Raw genomic sequence first — 14,281 nt, 5'->3', positions numbered from 1 at the left:
TTATTGAAAAGGAGATACAAAGCTAAACTTTGTCACAGCTAATGCAACACATTCCTCTCCAGATATGCATCACACCAATGAATACCCAAACAGAATGTTGAGCTTTTTAAATACTACAGCATGAAGGAACAGAAAAGACCATTATGTACTAATGAGTCTAATTTACAATCAGCTCAAAACACACAAGTCTTGTTGGCTTCCGTGCAAAACACATTAACAAGTTGTATCCGAGCTTATTTTATTCAGTCTGCTCATATATTACTATTGCACATGATTTCATTAACTATTTTTCATGTTAAGATTTTTCACAGCGAGTCTTTTCTTCTCTCTGTACTCACTGAAGCACTACAGGAGAGTAAGGACTTTTTTTTCTGTTTTGTTCCGCTTGAGAAACACATGAAACACATCCCTAAGAAGTGAAGGGTGAGCAACACAGCAAAGTGCTACACGGTCAACTTACCACTGCCACAGCATCACTTGAGAGAACAGCTTGAACATCCAGCACTGTATAGTAAGCTACATTGGTCATAATGTAGATGACAGTCACAATTGGCATAGACACAGCAATAGCCAGGGGCAAGTTCCTGTAAGACAAGGAAATAATAAAACCCACAGCCTAAGGAAAAAATCAGTAACAGAATTATCTCACTGATTTGCATCCTTCACCTTAGAGATGAAAGGTAGGAAGATAAAATAAAGAGTTAGAAAGAGGTAGAAGAGTTAGGTAGCTCTGGAAGACTTTGGTTTCTTTCAAAACTGGAAATTCTAATACAGAATACTAGCAGAATTAGAAATGTAATGTAGTACATCTTCACATAAATTATGTATAAAGAGAGATTCTATGCTGTTCTTCAACACCCTAACTTTAGGGTTTCCAGATCAGTGACAACAGCCTTCAAATCCACCTGCCTTACATTATTTCCTACTGGCCATGTTAAGCACCACAGATAGAATCCAGAGGGGCAGAGCACTGAGCCATTGCACTCATTCTGCCTGGAGAATGCTGTAGCTCTAGAATGAGAGCATGGAGATCCACTACATCAAAGCAAAAGCTTTTATCTCATCTGCACTCATCACAGCACAGAACAAACTAAGCAGGCTGCTTAATATTGGTGATTATGGACATGGTTTAGTGGTGGACTCGCAGTGTGAGGTGCATGGTTGGACTTGAAACCAGATATACGCAGCACTTCTTTCAGCCTTCCTCTCCCAGTCACTCAGTTCAAAGTCAAAAACACAGAATGGTGACACAGATGAGCATCTGACATGAACACAACAACACAAACACACAAAAGCAAATAAACAAAAGAACCCACAAAACAAAAATGAAGCACACTCCAGAAGATTTTTCAATGTCAGGGTAATGCAGAAAGCTGGAATTTGAATTTTATCAGCTTCATTTGTCAATGAAAGTTGTGTGAGGCACTACTGCCCGTAAATAACAAACGTACCAAAAGAAGTTTTCATCAGCCATGTATCCTGTGGGACATTTTTTCCCCACAAACAATACACCTAACACAAGTGTTACCCAATTGTCAACACAGAACAATACACTAATTCTGAGATGGGAAAGGACAGCCCTCAGAAGGGGATGCCTTTCAGCAGGAGCAAAAACAACAAACATTTTAATTGCAAACATAACATAGACATCTGTTCTAAACACCTATAATAAATCTTTGCAAGACAATTTAAAGAAATACTATCATCAACCTGAAATTCAGTTTGACTAAAAGTGGTTATTTTTGGAATTAAAAATAATTACCCACTATTTTATATTTTTAACACACAACTCTACTGTTAAATAAATGCACAGCACAGAACCCTAGGGAAACAGAAGGAATTGTACAAGTGCGGTGCTGGGAGAATTGAAAGAAAACAACAAAAACTCATGTTCTTTATCTTCCAGCTACAGCAATCCGAGCTGTTGCTTATAATAGGAAGCAAAAAAAATCAAATGGCATTCTATTTTTAACATAAAGGTGTCTGCTTACAGACTCATGACCAAACAGGACTAGTGTAGTCAGTCACACTTTTACACCAGACATTCATGTAAAAGATAACATTCTTCAATATTAAATTAGAATTATTGCACAGATAAACATAGCCCAGACTTACATAGCCACTACAGTGCAGCATTAACATCTGTTGCAACTAAAAGTATCAGAATCACAGAATGGCCTGGGTTGCAAAGGACCACAATGCTCATCAGTTCCACCCTCCTGCTGTGTGCAGGGTCACCAACCAGCAGCCCAGGCTGCCCAGAGCCACATCCAGCCTGGCCTTGAATGCCTCCAGGGATGGGGCATCCACAGCCTCCTTGGGCAACCTGTTCCAGTGCCTCACCACCCTTCCTTCTAATATCCAACCTAAACCTCCCCTGTCTCAGTTTAGAACCATTCCCCCTTGTCCTATCACCATCCACCCTCATAAACAGCCGTTCCCCCTCCCGTTCACATGCTCCCTTCAAGTACTGGAAGGCCACAATGAGGCTTTCCTGGAGCCTTCTCTTCTCCAAGCTAACCAAGCCCAGTTCCCTCACATAGGAGAGGTGCTCCAGCCCTCTCTTCATCTCAGTGGCCCTCCTCTGGACCCGCCCCAACAGCATGTGCTGGCTTGAACTAAAAGCTTATCGAGCATTGAATAGAGCATTCTGCAATCATCTAGACCCATTAGATCTCACAACTTTGATTAAAGCTAATAATTCTTAGCTGGTGATTATCCATGGCCTTGCCATCAGAGCATGGAGTAGTTTTCATTCATTTCTGTGTAAGTTTAGAACTCATTAGCAAAAGACAAATACAAAATGAGCAGCTGGGAATAGCCAGGTTTTAGGAAGCTCAGATCTCTCACCTTTCTGGGTTTTTGATCTCCTCAGTCACAAAATTGAGCGTGTCCCAACCAGAATAAGAGAACAAGGCAGAGTAGAGTGCGAGGGAAATGTCTCCAATATCAACAGAAGATCCCTCAAAAGAGTTCTGAAAGTGCGATGAATATCCTGCATACAGAGAAGACAGAATGAGCTGCAGGATAATCAAATATACCAAGTAATTTCTTTCAGTTCGGCACACAGACACAAAAACTCAGAAATCGTAACTTCTTCAAAGCTGTTTACTGAACACTTCTTTTCATTTCCACTCTGTGCTTCAGCCATGAGACTAAGCAGAGCACGTAAGGTACTACAAGCCATGCTCTGTGGATGACACTACTACTATAACAACACACCTTCGTGCCTACAATGGCACAAAAGCTTGAGGAACACTGGATTCAGGCTGAACTACAAACAGGGAGCAGTGATCATACTCAGACTTTTAATAACACTATAAAATAATTCACTCTCTTCTGCTATAACCTTTTAAACTTCCAGTCATTTAGCCTATGCATAAAACAAAGACTAGGGTTGTTTTCAGATAACAATGACAATACATAAAAGCAGATTTAAAAAAAAAAAAGTTTTATCTATTAATAACAGAAAACAGAACAATAAAGAGAATATAAAGTATTGCTGAGATAAACATTTTTCAAGCTAAAAGGGAAACGTGTGTTTTTTGTACTAGCATTTGTGAGAATGCATGTTAGCTTTTGACCTTCAACAAATCAAAATACACTCCTCGTCTTGGCAGCTGTATACATTCAGACTACTTTACACATACAGACCAAATACAGAATGGTAACTTGTTATGCCACTCCAAAATGTGCCCTGCACTATGCATCCCAAAGTCTTTAGACTTCATCAGAACTGGACAGGGAAGTATTCGAGACCTCTTATCTACCTTCACATCTATTTCCTGCTTTTTATCCTCATCACAGATTGCTATTCCCTTGGCATAAGCAGAGGCAGAGGAACTGCTGAGTTAGAAATAGAGAAATGAGCCAAGGAGAAGTTCGTATGGAACAAGCTTAGTATCAGTGAAACAGACATGCTAAGGACAGAGCACTCTGGCACGGTGCTCAGCTATGCTATTCTTGCTCCATTCGCAGTAGTTTCTTTCAACAGTAACCACTTAGAGCAAGGGATATAAACTGCCAGACTCCCAGGAAAGGGCATTTGTGGCAGATTTGAAGCAGGGTAATTTTATTCATTTTAAGTTATGTCTAGTTATTCTAAGCATGCCTAAGTTAGCACAGCAATAAATCCTCCTCAAGGGAAAAGCAAAGAATAAAACTTGGTTGAGAATTTCCTCCTTGAACTTGAAGGCATAAGCCCAGCACAGACAAGACACACACAAAATCCCCAAATTTCTAACTTCCAACAGCCGTAATAGCACTCAGGATTTGAGCATAAAAACAACAATGAGCTTTTGTCACATAGATCTGGTCACATGTTCTTACACGTCTATCTACCTTCAGGTTCAGTCACCTTCTGACCCGCACTAAGTTAATTTTGTAAAAACAACACTCAGTTGACCTCAGTGCAAAGTAAGATGTTCTTGCACAGGAATTCACAGCTTTCTTCACTCCTACTGTATTTTGCTAGCTCTGTATTTTTCTGTTTTCCTTTATTATTCCCTACAACAGGCAGTAAATGGCATGAAATGGCTGAGCAATCAGTTACTTTCCTTCTCCTAGCTCAAAGTCAACTGAGATAGGATAGCTTATCACAGTGTAATATTACTCTATGATTATATGCTTACCCTGGCATATTTTAACAATTCCAGTTACGATGATAGCAATAAGAGCAGCAACTTTAGCATAAGTGAATATATCCTGCACCCGTGTTCCCCATTTTACATAGGCACAATTTACAAATGTTAGAAGACCTAGAAGTGGGGAGAAGAAAAAATATTAAAAAGAAATGTGAACATTATTCAATTTAATTCATTTTTCAAATATAATAAGCACTCACCTGTTATACTACTACTTAGATTAAACCAAGCAGAGTACCAGTATTTAGGTACTGAAAACACACTGGTTGAAAACAAACCAAATAACAGAGGAAACACATGTTTTAAAGGCTCAGAAAACAGTTTCAAAAGAGGGAAGGAAAGACTTTCCCCACGTTGGTGGTCCTCCAAAAACAGGATCCATTTCCTGGCTACCCCTCATCAGATACATTCTGCAACAATTTTGAAGCTAGAGAAACCAAGGCATGAAATTACTAACTTAAATTTACCATTATTCCGATAAATGAAAGATCATCCAAAAAATCCTTTAAGTAAATATTTAAAATAGTGCTTTAAAAGGTTTTCCCCACTTCTTTATTAAGTCTGAGGATGAGTTCAACAACCACAAAGTATTTAAAATACAGAACTCGGTCACAGGCAATTCATTGCTCTTTTCCAGTTGTGTTATACTGAATTAGCAACTGAGACTAGAATAGATCTGGCCAAATGACATGGTAACTAATGCAATATTACATCAGGGGATTGAAACAAGATGATATTCAAGGTCTTTTCCAACACTTTTCCAACTATTCTGTTTCTGTATTTTTAGGAACTAGTGGCAAATAATGCATATTCAAAGTACATTCTTCCCTCTACCCCACAATAAATCAGTGTCAGACCTATTTCACATGATTGAAATGGAGCTTAAGTTCCAGATTTCACAAGCATTTTACTAACAGCAGCTGACTAAACTTACTCATATGATCAACTTCCCACAAAAATGTTGAAATACATTGTTTTTGTAGCTCTCAACACTTTGCTTTTTCCTCAGGCAGACAGCCAACCTGAACTCCAATGCTGAATACTTCATAGGTTCAGTAGCTTCAGTGTCCTTTACTCAATAAAATACTGCCAGTGAACATTTTGCTTATCCAGATTACCATTATATTTTTTATTCCAACCCTTATGCATCTTCCTCCAGTTCTCAGTGCTTCCACTAGCTAGCAAAAACATGGTTATGTTCCACTGCAGTTTTTATCTCTGTAGAATTTTCTTGTGCTATGTCTTTTAAACATGTGCATACATAAAAATTCAACTTGATAATCAAGAAGTAAGGTGGCAGCAAATCAAAATTAGAGATGTGATAAATTATTTCCTTTCCCATAATCCAAAAATAATATGATCCTATTAAGATATAAATGTAATAAGCACAGTTACCAAACAGAAGGGTAATCATGTAAAAGATAACAAAAGAAAGGTAATGATCTCATTGCTGGTGTGGGTACAGCAGAACAGCTGAACCAGACTCCACAGAGCTTGGCAAGAGGGGAAAAATAGTTGTATCAAATTTCAAAAGGCAGCACTGCCAGCTAGCAAAGAACCCTCAGGAAAAAAAAAAAAACCTCTGCTTGGTCTCTGCTCTTCAGAGTAAATGACTGGTATTATAGAGTGTTTGCTCACAGGTTGTATTTCAGGGTGTATTTCTCAAATATTTTTTTAAGGAATTTTCAATTAGGAGCAACTCATACTAGCTTTCTTATGCTGAGTCAAGGTTTGCTCTCCAGGTAAAATGTTATTCTGTCTCTGGACTCTTTAAAAAAGATAAATGAAAGAAAACAATGAAGAATCGGAACAAATCATGTCCTTTCTTTTAATAACATTATCCTCTCATGTTTTCTTCAACTTAACATCATTTAGCTACCTAAGGTTGCTGTGAACTGCCATGTTTAATTCTGCAGCACCAGATGCCAACCCAATTTCCAAAACAAATGACAAAGCAGAGCTGTGTAAGTCTAAGACAGACCTCACCAGAGTACTGCTGTTGCTACAGTTAGAACAAAACACCACCACGAGCCCACCTATTCTCGCATTCAATCTATACATAGCCAGTGTTCAGACTTTGGCTGCCAGCAGCTTCATTAATACAGAATTGACCTTATCCACAGGTACGGAATGACACAACTTCAGCCCTGCCAGGGAGCAGCATAGGCTTCAGCAGCAACAGCCACATGAAGCTGGAGAGCAGGGATGAGTTCCAGGCCTCAGACTGACACAAGGCAAGAGAATCATTTAAACCACAGCATGGATAGTTAGAATAAGTCTTTCATCTCCACGACTGTGACCTTGCTGTCATGTCTTCAGAAGAAAGGGGGGAGGGGAGGGAGGAAGAAAAAAACAAAAGGTGCTAGATTTCCTCTCTTAGCAAAAATCTGTGCCAGGATACCTTGGGACAGTACCTGTTCAAGGAACTGGACATGATGTTACAGGTCCTTCATTCCTGCCTGAAGCTGTCACAACAAAATGTGCTCATACATCTGAGGGTGGGGAGGGAACACAGTTGAGTAAGCTGACAGATATTTTTGTAAGTATGTCATTATTCTTCCCATTAGCTGTGCCCCTTGGCCCACGTGAGTGCTTTCCGAGCAATAACAAATCAACCCCCCAGAAATGGAGAAGGGAGTGTTTACAACCAATTAGAGAGCTCAGCTATTGGAAGCACTCACTGCTACTGTGCCTGTTCCCTCCCCTCAGTTCTACACAGACAACCACACAAGGAACATCACATCGCAACAGCTATTTCAACAGGCTCCCTGTTGCTTCAGAAGGGAACCAACTAGGAACAGCACATCTCCTTCCTGCAGCAGTAAAAAGCTTGAGTTCCCTATCAGCTGTATGACACGAACATCAGGATGACAGGGAGGGCAGGCTCCATAGCATGCAGTGAGACTGCACAGTACGTAACCAAGGGTTGCCATGCAGACTTTCTGAAAGATATTTTTCACTCTGTACTGGAAATGAAGAACATGTATGAAGAATAAAAACTTAATATGAAATACCTAAAATCAAAACACACCTCGTACAATCAGTTCCATTCTTTCCACGCAGCAAAACAATCCTGACTTCAAGTACATGATGTTTTTCCTCTACACTGACTAACCAAGCCAGCTATCTGATTACAAACATTTCAGTGTTCTATCTGCATACAAGATTTCCTGATTTCAAAACAGCTTTACAACAGAATCACAGAATTGTAGGGGTTGGAAGGGACCTCTAGAGATCATCGAGACCAACCCCCCTGCCAAAGCAGATTCCCTACACCAGGTCGCACAGGTAGGCGTCCAGGCGAGACTTGAATATCTCCAGAGAAGGAGACTCCACAACCTCCCTGGGCAGCCTGTTCCAGTGCTCCGTCACCTCACCGTGAAGAAGTTCTTACGCACATTCATGCGAAACTTCCTATGCTGCAGCTTATGTCCGTTTCCCCTCGTCCTGTCTCCACGTACCACTGAAAAGAGACTGGCCTCACCGCTATGGCCGCCACACCTCAGATATTTATAAACCTGGATCAGGTCCCCTCTCCGTCGTCTTTTCTCAAGGCTAAACAGACCCAGTTCACTCAGCCTTATCTTCATAGGGGAGATGCTCCAGGCCCTTCACCATCTTTGTGGCCCTCCGCTGGACTCTTTCCAAGAGATCCCTGTCTTTTTTGAACTGGGGAGCCCAGAACTGGACACAGTACTCCAGATGAGGCCTTACCAGGGCAGAGTAGAGGGGGAGGATCACCTCCTTCGACCTGCTGGACACGCTCTTCTTAATACACCCCAGAATGCCATTGGCCTTTTTGGCCACGAGGGCACATTGCTGGCTCATGGCCAATCTGTCGTCCACCAGGATGCCCAGGTCCCTCTCTGCAGAGCTCCTCTCCAGCAGCTCATCCCCCAGCCTGTATTGGTGCATGCAATTATTCCTCCCTAGGTGTAAGACCCTACACTTGCTTTTGTTGAACCTCATCCGGTTTCTTACTGCCCAGGTACAACTTTTTTGATGCTAGTGTTAATCACAAGTATAAAGAATCCTGAATGAACGATGACCACCAGGGTTTGGAACTAGATCACCTTTAATGCCCCTCCCAACCCAAGCCATTCTGTGATTCTCTGATCTTCTGAAAATCGACCAGAGAAATTACTTAATCATGTCTACATTGAGAAGTTATTGAAAAATAAGTTACAGCAGAATTCACAGCATAAGAACAACTCGTAGACCACACCAAGAATATCCTAGGGTTTGATTTAATTTTTCTGACGGAAAACCAACCTGTTTTTCATTTTTCTCATCCAAGTCAGCTTGGAAGAGTTAAACACTGTTCTGCCTCTGCATTAGAACACATCAACTGACAGAATAATACTTCAAAGTTGTTCATACGCTGGAAATAGTTGTTTTTCCTAGTGTAACCCAAATCATTTCTGTACACAACACTGGGATTTGGTAGGATTTGATTAAATGAAACTTAACTGCAGATAAAAAAAAAAATTACCATGGTAGAAATACTTACACTCACAAGCAGCTGCTATGAGACGACAAGCAATATACGGAGGATCACAAGATGGGAAGAAAGGTTGGACTATGTAGTTAGCAAAGGTGATTGCAATAACTGCCTGACTAGTTGGCTCAACAATTAGAAGTGAGGTCCACAAACGAATAAAAGCAATGAAGCTCCCAAATGACTCCAAGATGTACGCATAACTGGCTCCTGATTTTGTAATAGTGGTTCCAAGTTCGGCATAGCAGAGAGCTCCAAAGACTGAAAAAATCCCTCCAATTGCCCAAATTACTAGAGACAATCCATAAGATTTGCTGTAGATGAGAACTCCTTTGGGTGAGACAAAAATACCTGAACCAATCATGTTGCCTACTATTAGGCTTATCCCGTTTAGCAAAGATATTTCTTTCTTCAGTTGCATCGTGTTTTGGTTTCCATCCTGTACTTCAGAGTGGTCATTTGGATCTGTCTTGTCTGATTTACTGACAGGGCTGTATTCAGCCAGTGAACTATGAGACTTAGCACAGTCTGTCCTTTCTCCCATTATGGAAGGGCTGTGAATTCTCCACGGCTCCAAAATGCGATCTAGAACAAGAGAGACAGCTGAAATCATGATAAAAATTGTTATCCTGCAACATCCTTGCCAAGCCTTCTTTCTAACTTTCCACCCTATGTGAAATCCCCTTCTATTACTTCACGTGTCATTGCACAAAGGGAAATCCATGTGTAGCTAAAGCAAACAAAAAAAAAACCAACATACACACAGCATGATACAAGTGCCAGCATAATTTAAGTAGAGAAAGAAATTTCTACCTCTGGGGGGAAAAAAAAAAAGTAGGAAGGACAGAATTGAGGAACTACCCAGATGAAAAAGAGCAGAGTCAAAATGAGGAAACATAAATAAATGAAAGCATTTTAAGACCAAACTGGAAGTCTGAAGCATGAACACAGATTTACTGCAGTACTTACAAATTCATCAAATGACTATACTTACACAGGTAAGTTGTCAGTAATCTAAGAGCAGGACTGCACGCTTTACCAACGTAACGTAGGCTATTACCAGGGGCAACAGGAAGAGACACTCAGTCCAGAATTCCCCTCATCTAACTGCTGATTTGTATCCCATAATAGTTTGCTTTTCCACCCTAAACCTTCTCCAAGAAACACTGTTCCCAGCTCCCACTGCCTCATTTTTTTGGCATTATCTGGGAGTGCAGCCTGCCCATGAAAAAACACAGTACATCCAATTCAAAGCACTGAATGTAAACTAACCAAAATGGCAAGTGTACCTTTGATTACTAGGATATCGACTGCATGAAGTATAGACCCTACATAACTACTGGAATGCACTACCTGCTCCTCATTAAACCTTCTGCCCTTTACTATAGAACAACATGCAACTACTCAAACCACACAGGTACCTCTGCATCTAGTAGCAAACAAACATACAAAGTTTTGCTCATCCAGTTAGAGGAAGTTTCCTGGAGGGAAAACTTAGTAATCAAACTTTTCCTTAATTACTCAGCCAACAACTGTATACTGCAGTAAAGGAAATTTGGCTTGATGGCACTTAACTTCAATAGTTTTAAAGATATGAAAAGGATAAAGACTATTATCAATTAATAAAAAAGTAACTGAAAAACGATTTTTCTTCAACTCACGTGAATGTTCCTTCATATCAAAATAGAGACCATGTCCTTCTAAGTAATGAAGAATGAGATCCTCAATCTGTGTGGTTGAACGCCTTCCCATTTATTTTCTTCCCTCAGTAAAGAAACACTCTAAATATGCTTCATTGCTAAACACACATTTTATCAGTTTATACAAGTCAACATCTTGTCTAGTGTCAATACATGCCATCCAATTTCACACTTTTAATTAGACCAAAACTTCCCATCTGTCAAGAAACTCTGCTCTTTCAGAACTTAAAAGCTAGACTGCTGTAACAGTGCATCCCTAGTAGAATTAAACTAATTAGAGAAGAGGGATTCACCTCATTTCCACATTTGAGTGTGCTCATATGTCACACTGCAAAGAAAATTTCAAGCAAGTTCAGCTCACCAGTCGTTACCAGTCCTCCTTGTTATTTAGTCTGTACCTGGCCACTCTTCCTAAATATGCACCTGTCTTCCACTGCTTCTGCCAAATGCGTTTGCAACCACAGACTGATTGATCTTCTGTTATTGGTGTAGTAGAGCTAAGTCTTCAGAAAACAGCACAGCCTGTAAGTCGTAAGATTATTCTGTTTGCTTTGAAAGGGAAGGTTCAGTTATAATTGCGTAGTACAAAACATAATAACCAAATACAAATATGATTCAGCCATCAGGAAGCGTAAATGTGTAAAACAGCAGGACAAGTAAGCAACGCGGGTGTCTTCATAACTAATTTGTGAACACCTGTCACCAAGAAAAACAGCACTGAATTTGAAATTGGAATTTACCTTGAAGTGTCTACTTTGTCTCAGACAGGACACTGGCTGCAAACATATTCCTGAAGGAATCACTCTGGAGAAATCCCAGCAGGGAAAATAAGAGTACTATTGATATTTCTATGGCATCCAACTGCCATTTGGAAAACGTGCCATATGTAAGTACACAGATTTGTGATTTGCTACACCACGTGCCCCAGTCACTACTCCCATTTCTTCCTGGAACACCCTTCAAAGCACTGCTCGTTTGGGAGCAAGACTTTGAATAATCAGGCACTCTGATGATTTAATTCAAATCAATTGAATCATTCTAATTAAATCAAATTTGATTATTTCACACATAGGCAAGTGCTACACAGAGATATTGTCATTTACTTCACGGTCCAAAGTCCAGAAGTAAACTTAGTTACCTGTAAGTACAGACCCTATCACTGTTTAAATGCCTCCATCTCAATTAGCAGCACGTGACTGCTGTTCTACACAACTTTGTTACTGATGACCTTGACTGTTTCTTGCCCCTACCTGAGAAAGAACAACCACAATATCCTCCCAAGCTCACTTACTTTCCCCTTAACACTTTTCTTCCTCTTCAAGTCTGCTTTTGTTATTCACAGCTTTGGGTATCTGCCAACATCTAACGTTTGCGTGAAGGTCCATTCATCAGCTCACTCCAGATCTGGCATTTGGTTCTCTTCTCTAACCTTGTTTGTTTTATACCCTTAAAGCCTTCAGGGCAGGAGTTGCTTGTTCCCCTGAGCCTGGTGTCTTATTACACTACTCCTAGGTCAGAACCAAAACTACCAGCAGGTTTGGGATGTTTCTTTGGTTTACAAACTTCACTTAGCCGGAACTAAACCCAGTAGCTTCAACCAACTGAAAGCATATATATCTGTCTTCAAACACACAGCAATTCTGTAATATTCCAGCTAAAAACAGAAGTCTAACACTGCCAAAACCCTGCCATAGGACTGCTAAGGCTAATGCAGGCTTATGGCATCACATAAGCTAACACGTGTATTTCTTCACCACTCACCCTTGTGCAATACAAAGTCTTAACCTCTTGTTTTTGCTGATGGTTGCAGCTGTGAGGAATCTTTTTGCTGATTTGCTCAGGATTTTTACTGGAGTAACAGTGTCATTGACACAGAAAGCTTCAACAGGAAACCAGGACGTAATGATCTGAAATTAAGATCACTTCAGAAGTGCATATTCTGATAAGGCCTATCACATACTGGTCACATTCCAAAGGAACTAATGAAGGTTAACGTACCTTTAACCAAACACTAGCACTGAATTACAGTATGACCTTCCTTCAAGAACAGGGATAGACGAAGACCCCTTTGTCCCACTCAGCACAACAGTGGCTGTCCAGATAGTGGGGAAAACCTTTGAGCCCATGTCCAGTACCAAACACTCATGTACAATACTTGCTCACTAGGAGAGATGACCAGTATCCTTGCCTCTGTCTTCTGCAGCTGTCTTGTCTATGTGAACTAACCCTCACTGTAACATAACTTTACAGAGATACTCTGACTATCTGCATATCCCAGCTGTAAAACTCCCGTCAAGAAATTAAACAGTTGGTCCTGCGGGTAAGAGTCAAGCCTGCTCTACACCAGCAAACAGCACAAACGCCTTCAGGGAGTTAAGTACCAACAGTGCAAAGGTTGTAAGTCTCAGAAATGCCTATTCCTTGCAGTGTATGTATTTAGGCGCTTCACAGTCTGAGCATTTATGTGGGAAAGGCTTAGTCTGTCTAGGATGGTTCTTATTGCTTCTGGGAGAGGAAAATCCTTCCAGGCCACACACAGCCAGCAGACAGGAAGGCCTTGTGACAAAAGTAATCCTCAACATAAAGATTTAACCTGTTCAGCCAAGTCTTGCAAGTTCCCATACATGAACACAGAATCACAGTCACTAAGGTTGGAAAAGTCCACTGAGACCCCCAACCCCAACCCACCCCCACCATTTCCACTGACTGCACTCCCTCAGTGTCACATCTCAGCCTCACTCTTCACATCCTATAAGCCAACACAGATCCTTAGAACAAATAAATGAGCTTCTAATATCCGTTTTCAAGAAAGGGCAAGGTGTGTTTATCAAGTAAATTGAGTCATTTCTAGGTCAATTATTCACTTGATGGTGTATCAGTAAATACGCACCTGTGCGAAGCTGTTCAGCAAAGCCACCCACGTGCTCTGAAACCCCGAGGCTGGCTGTGAACATCAGACGAAGGAAAAATCAGCCCACTCACAAGCAACTTGGCAAATTTTGCTACAGTACCCATCCCATACAGATCTATCTCAGGAGCAGATTTCAAACCCAGCCTTAAAGCTGTGGCACGGAGCCAGCTACGAGTGGAAAACAACGCGTCACTGTAGCACTACGGCTCCGCATTGCTCACGCTTCCCATGGAAATTCAAAGCGACTCCAGAGTTCCCGGCAGACCGTCCTCAGCCAGGGAGGGTGCGGGGCAGCTGCTGGGAGGGGATGTCTGAACAAACACAGCTGCAGCGCCCAGCACAGAGGCCGCGGCAGTCCCAGTAACGCCGGTGTGTAACGCTAACACAGCTCAGCTCCCGCTGCGGCCGTCGCAGCGCGGCAACGGCTCCGTGTGCCGTCACAACACCCCGCGCCCCAGCAAACACGGGAAGCACGAGGATAGCGCTGCTGGGGCCCCGCTGTTCTCTCCCTGAGGAGCCAAACCGAGCG

The 14,281-nt window shown here is 41.3% G+C and overlaps 1 protein-coding gene across 4 annotated transcripts in view; it reads right to left on the bottom strand.

The window, feature by feature from the left end:
- SLC7A6 (solute carrier family 7 member 6) overlaps window positions 1-14,140 on the bottom strand; it is a 28,021-nt gene extending 13,881 nt beyond the window's left edge. The window contains exons 1-6 of one of the 4 annotated variants that reach the window (XM_010717826.3): window positions 13,732-13,820; window positions 11,240-11,363; window positions 9,154-9,726; window positions 4,632-4,757; window positions 2,851-2,995; window positions 461-584 (exon numbers count right to left, since the gene is read on the bottom strand). In XM_010717826.3, coding sequence (XP_010716128.1) covers window positions 461-584; window positions 2,851-2,995; window positions 4,632-4,757; window positions 9,154-9,685 — 927 coding nt within the window. In that variant the 5' untranslated portion in view covers window positions 9,686-9,726; window positions 11,240-11,363; window positions 13,732-13,820. The other 3 variants (XM_010717824.3, XM_010717825.3, XM_019619759.2) reach the window with 3 other exon arrangements.
- Window positions 14,141-14,281: the final 141 nt, after the last annotated feature.

Source organism: Meleagris gallopavo, chromosome 13 (assembly GCF_000146605.3).
Source record: "Meleagris gallopavo isolate NT-WF06-2002-E0010 breed Aviagen turkey brand Nicholas breeding stock chromosome 13, Turkey_5.1, whole genome shotgun sequence".
Lineage (NCBI taxonomy): Eukaryota > Metazoa > Chordata > Aves > Galliformes > Phasianidae > Meleagris > Meleagris gallopavo.
The sequence above is the reverse complement of the archived record's forward strand: the minus strand, read 5'-3'. Positions and strand labels throughout refer to the sequence as shown.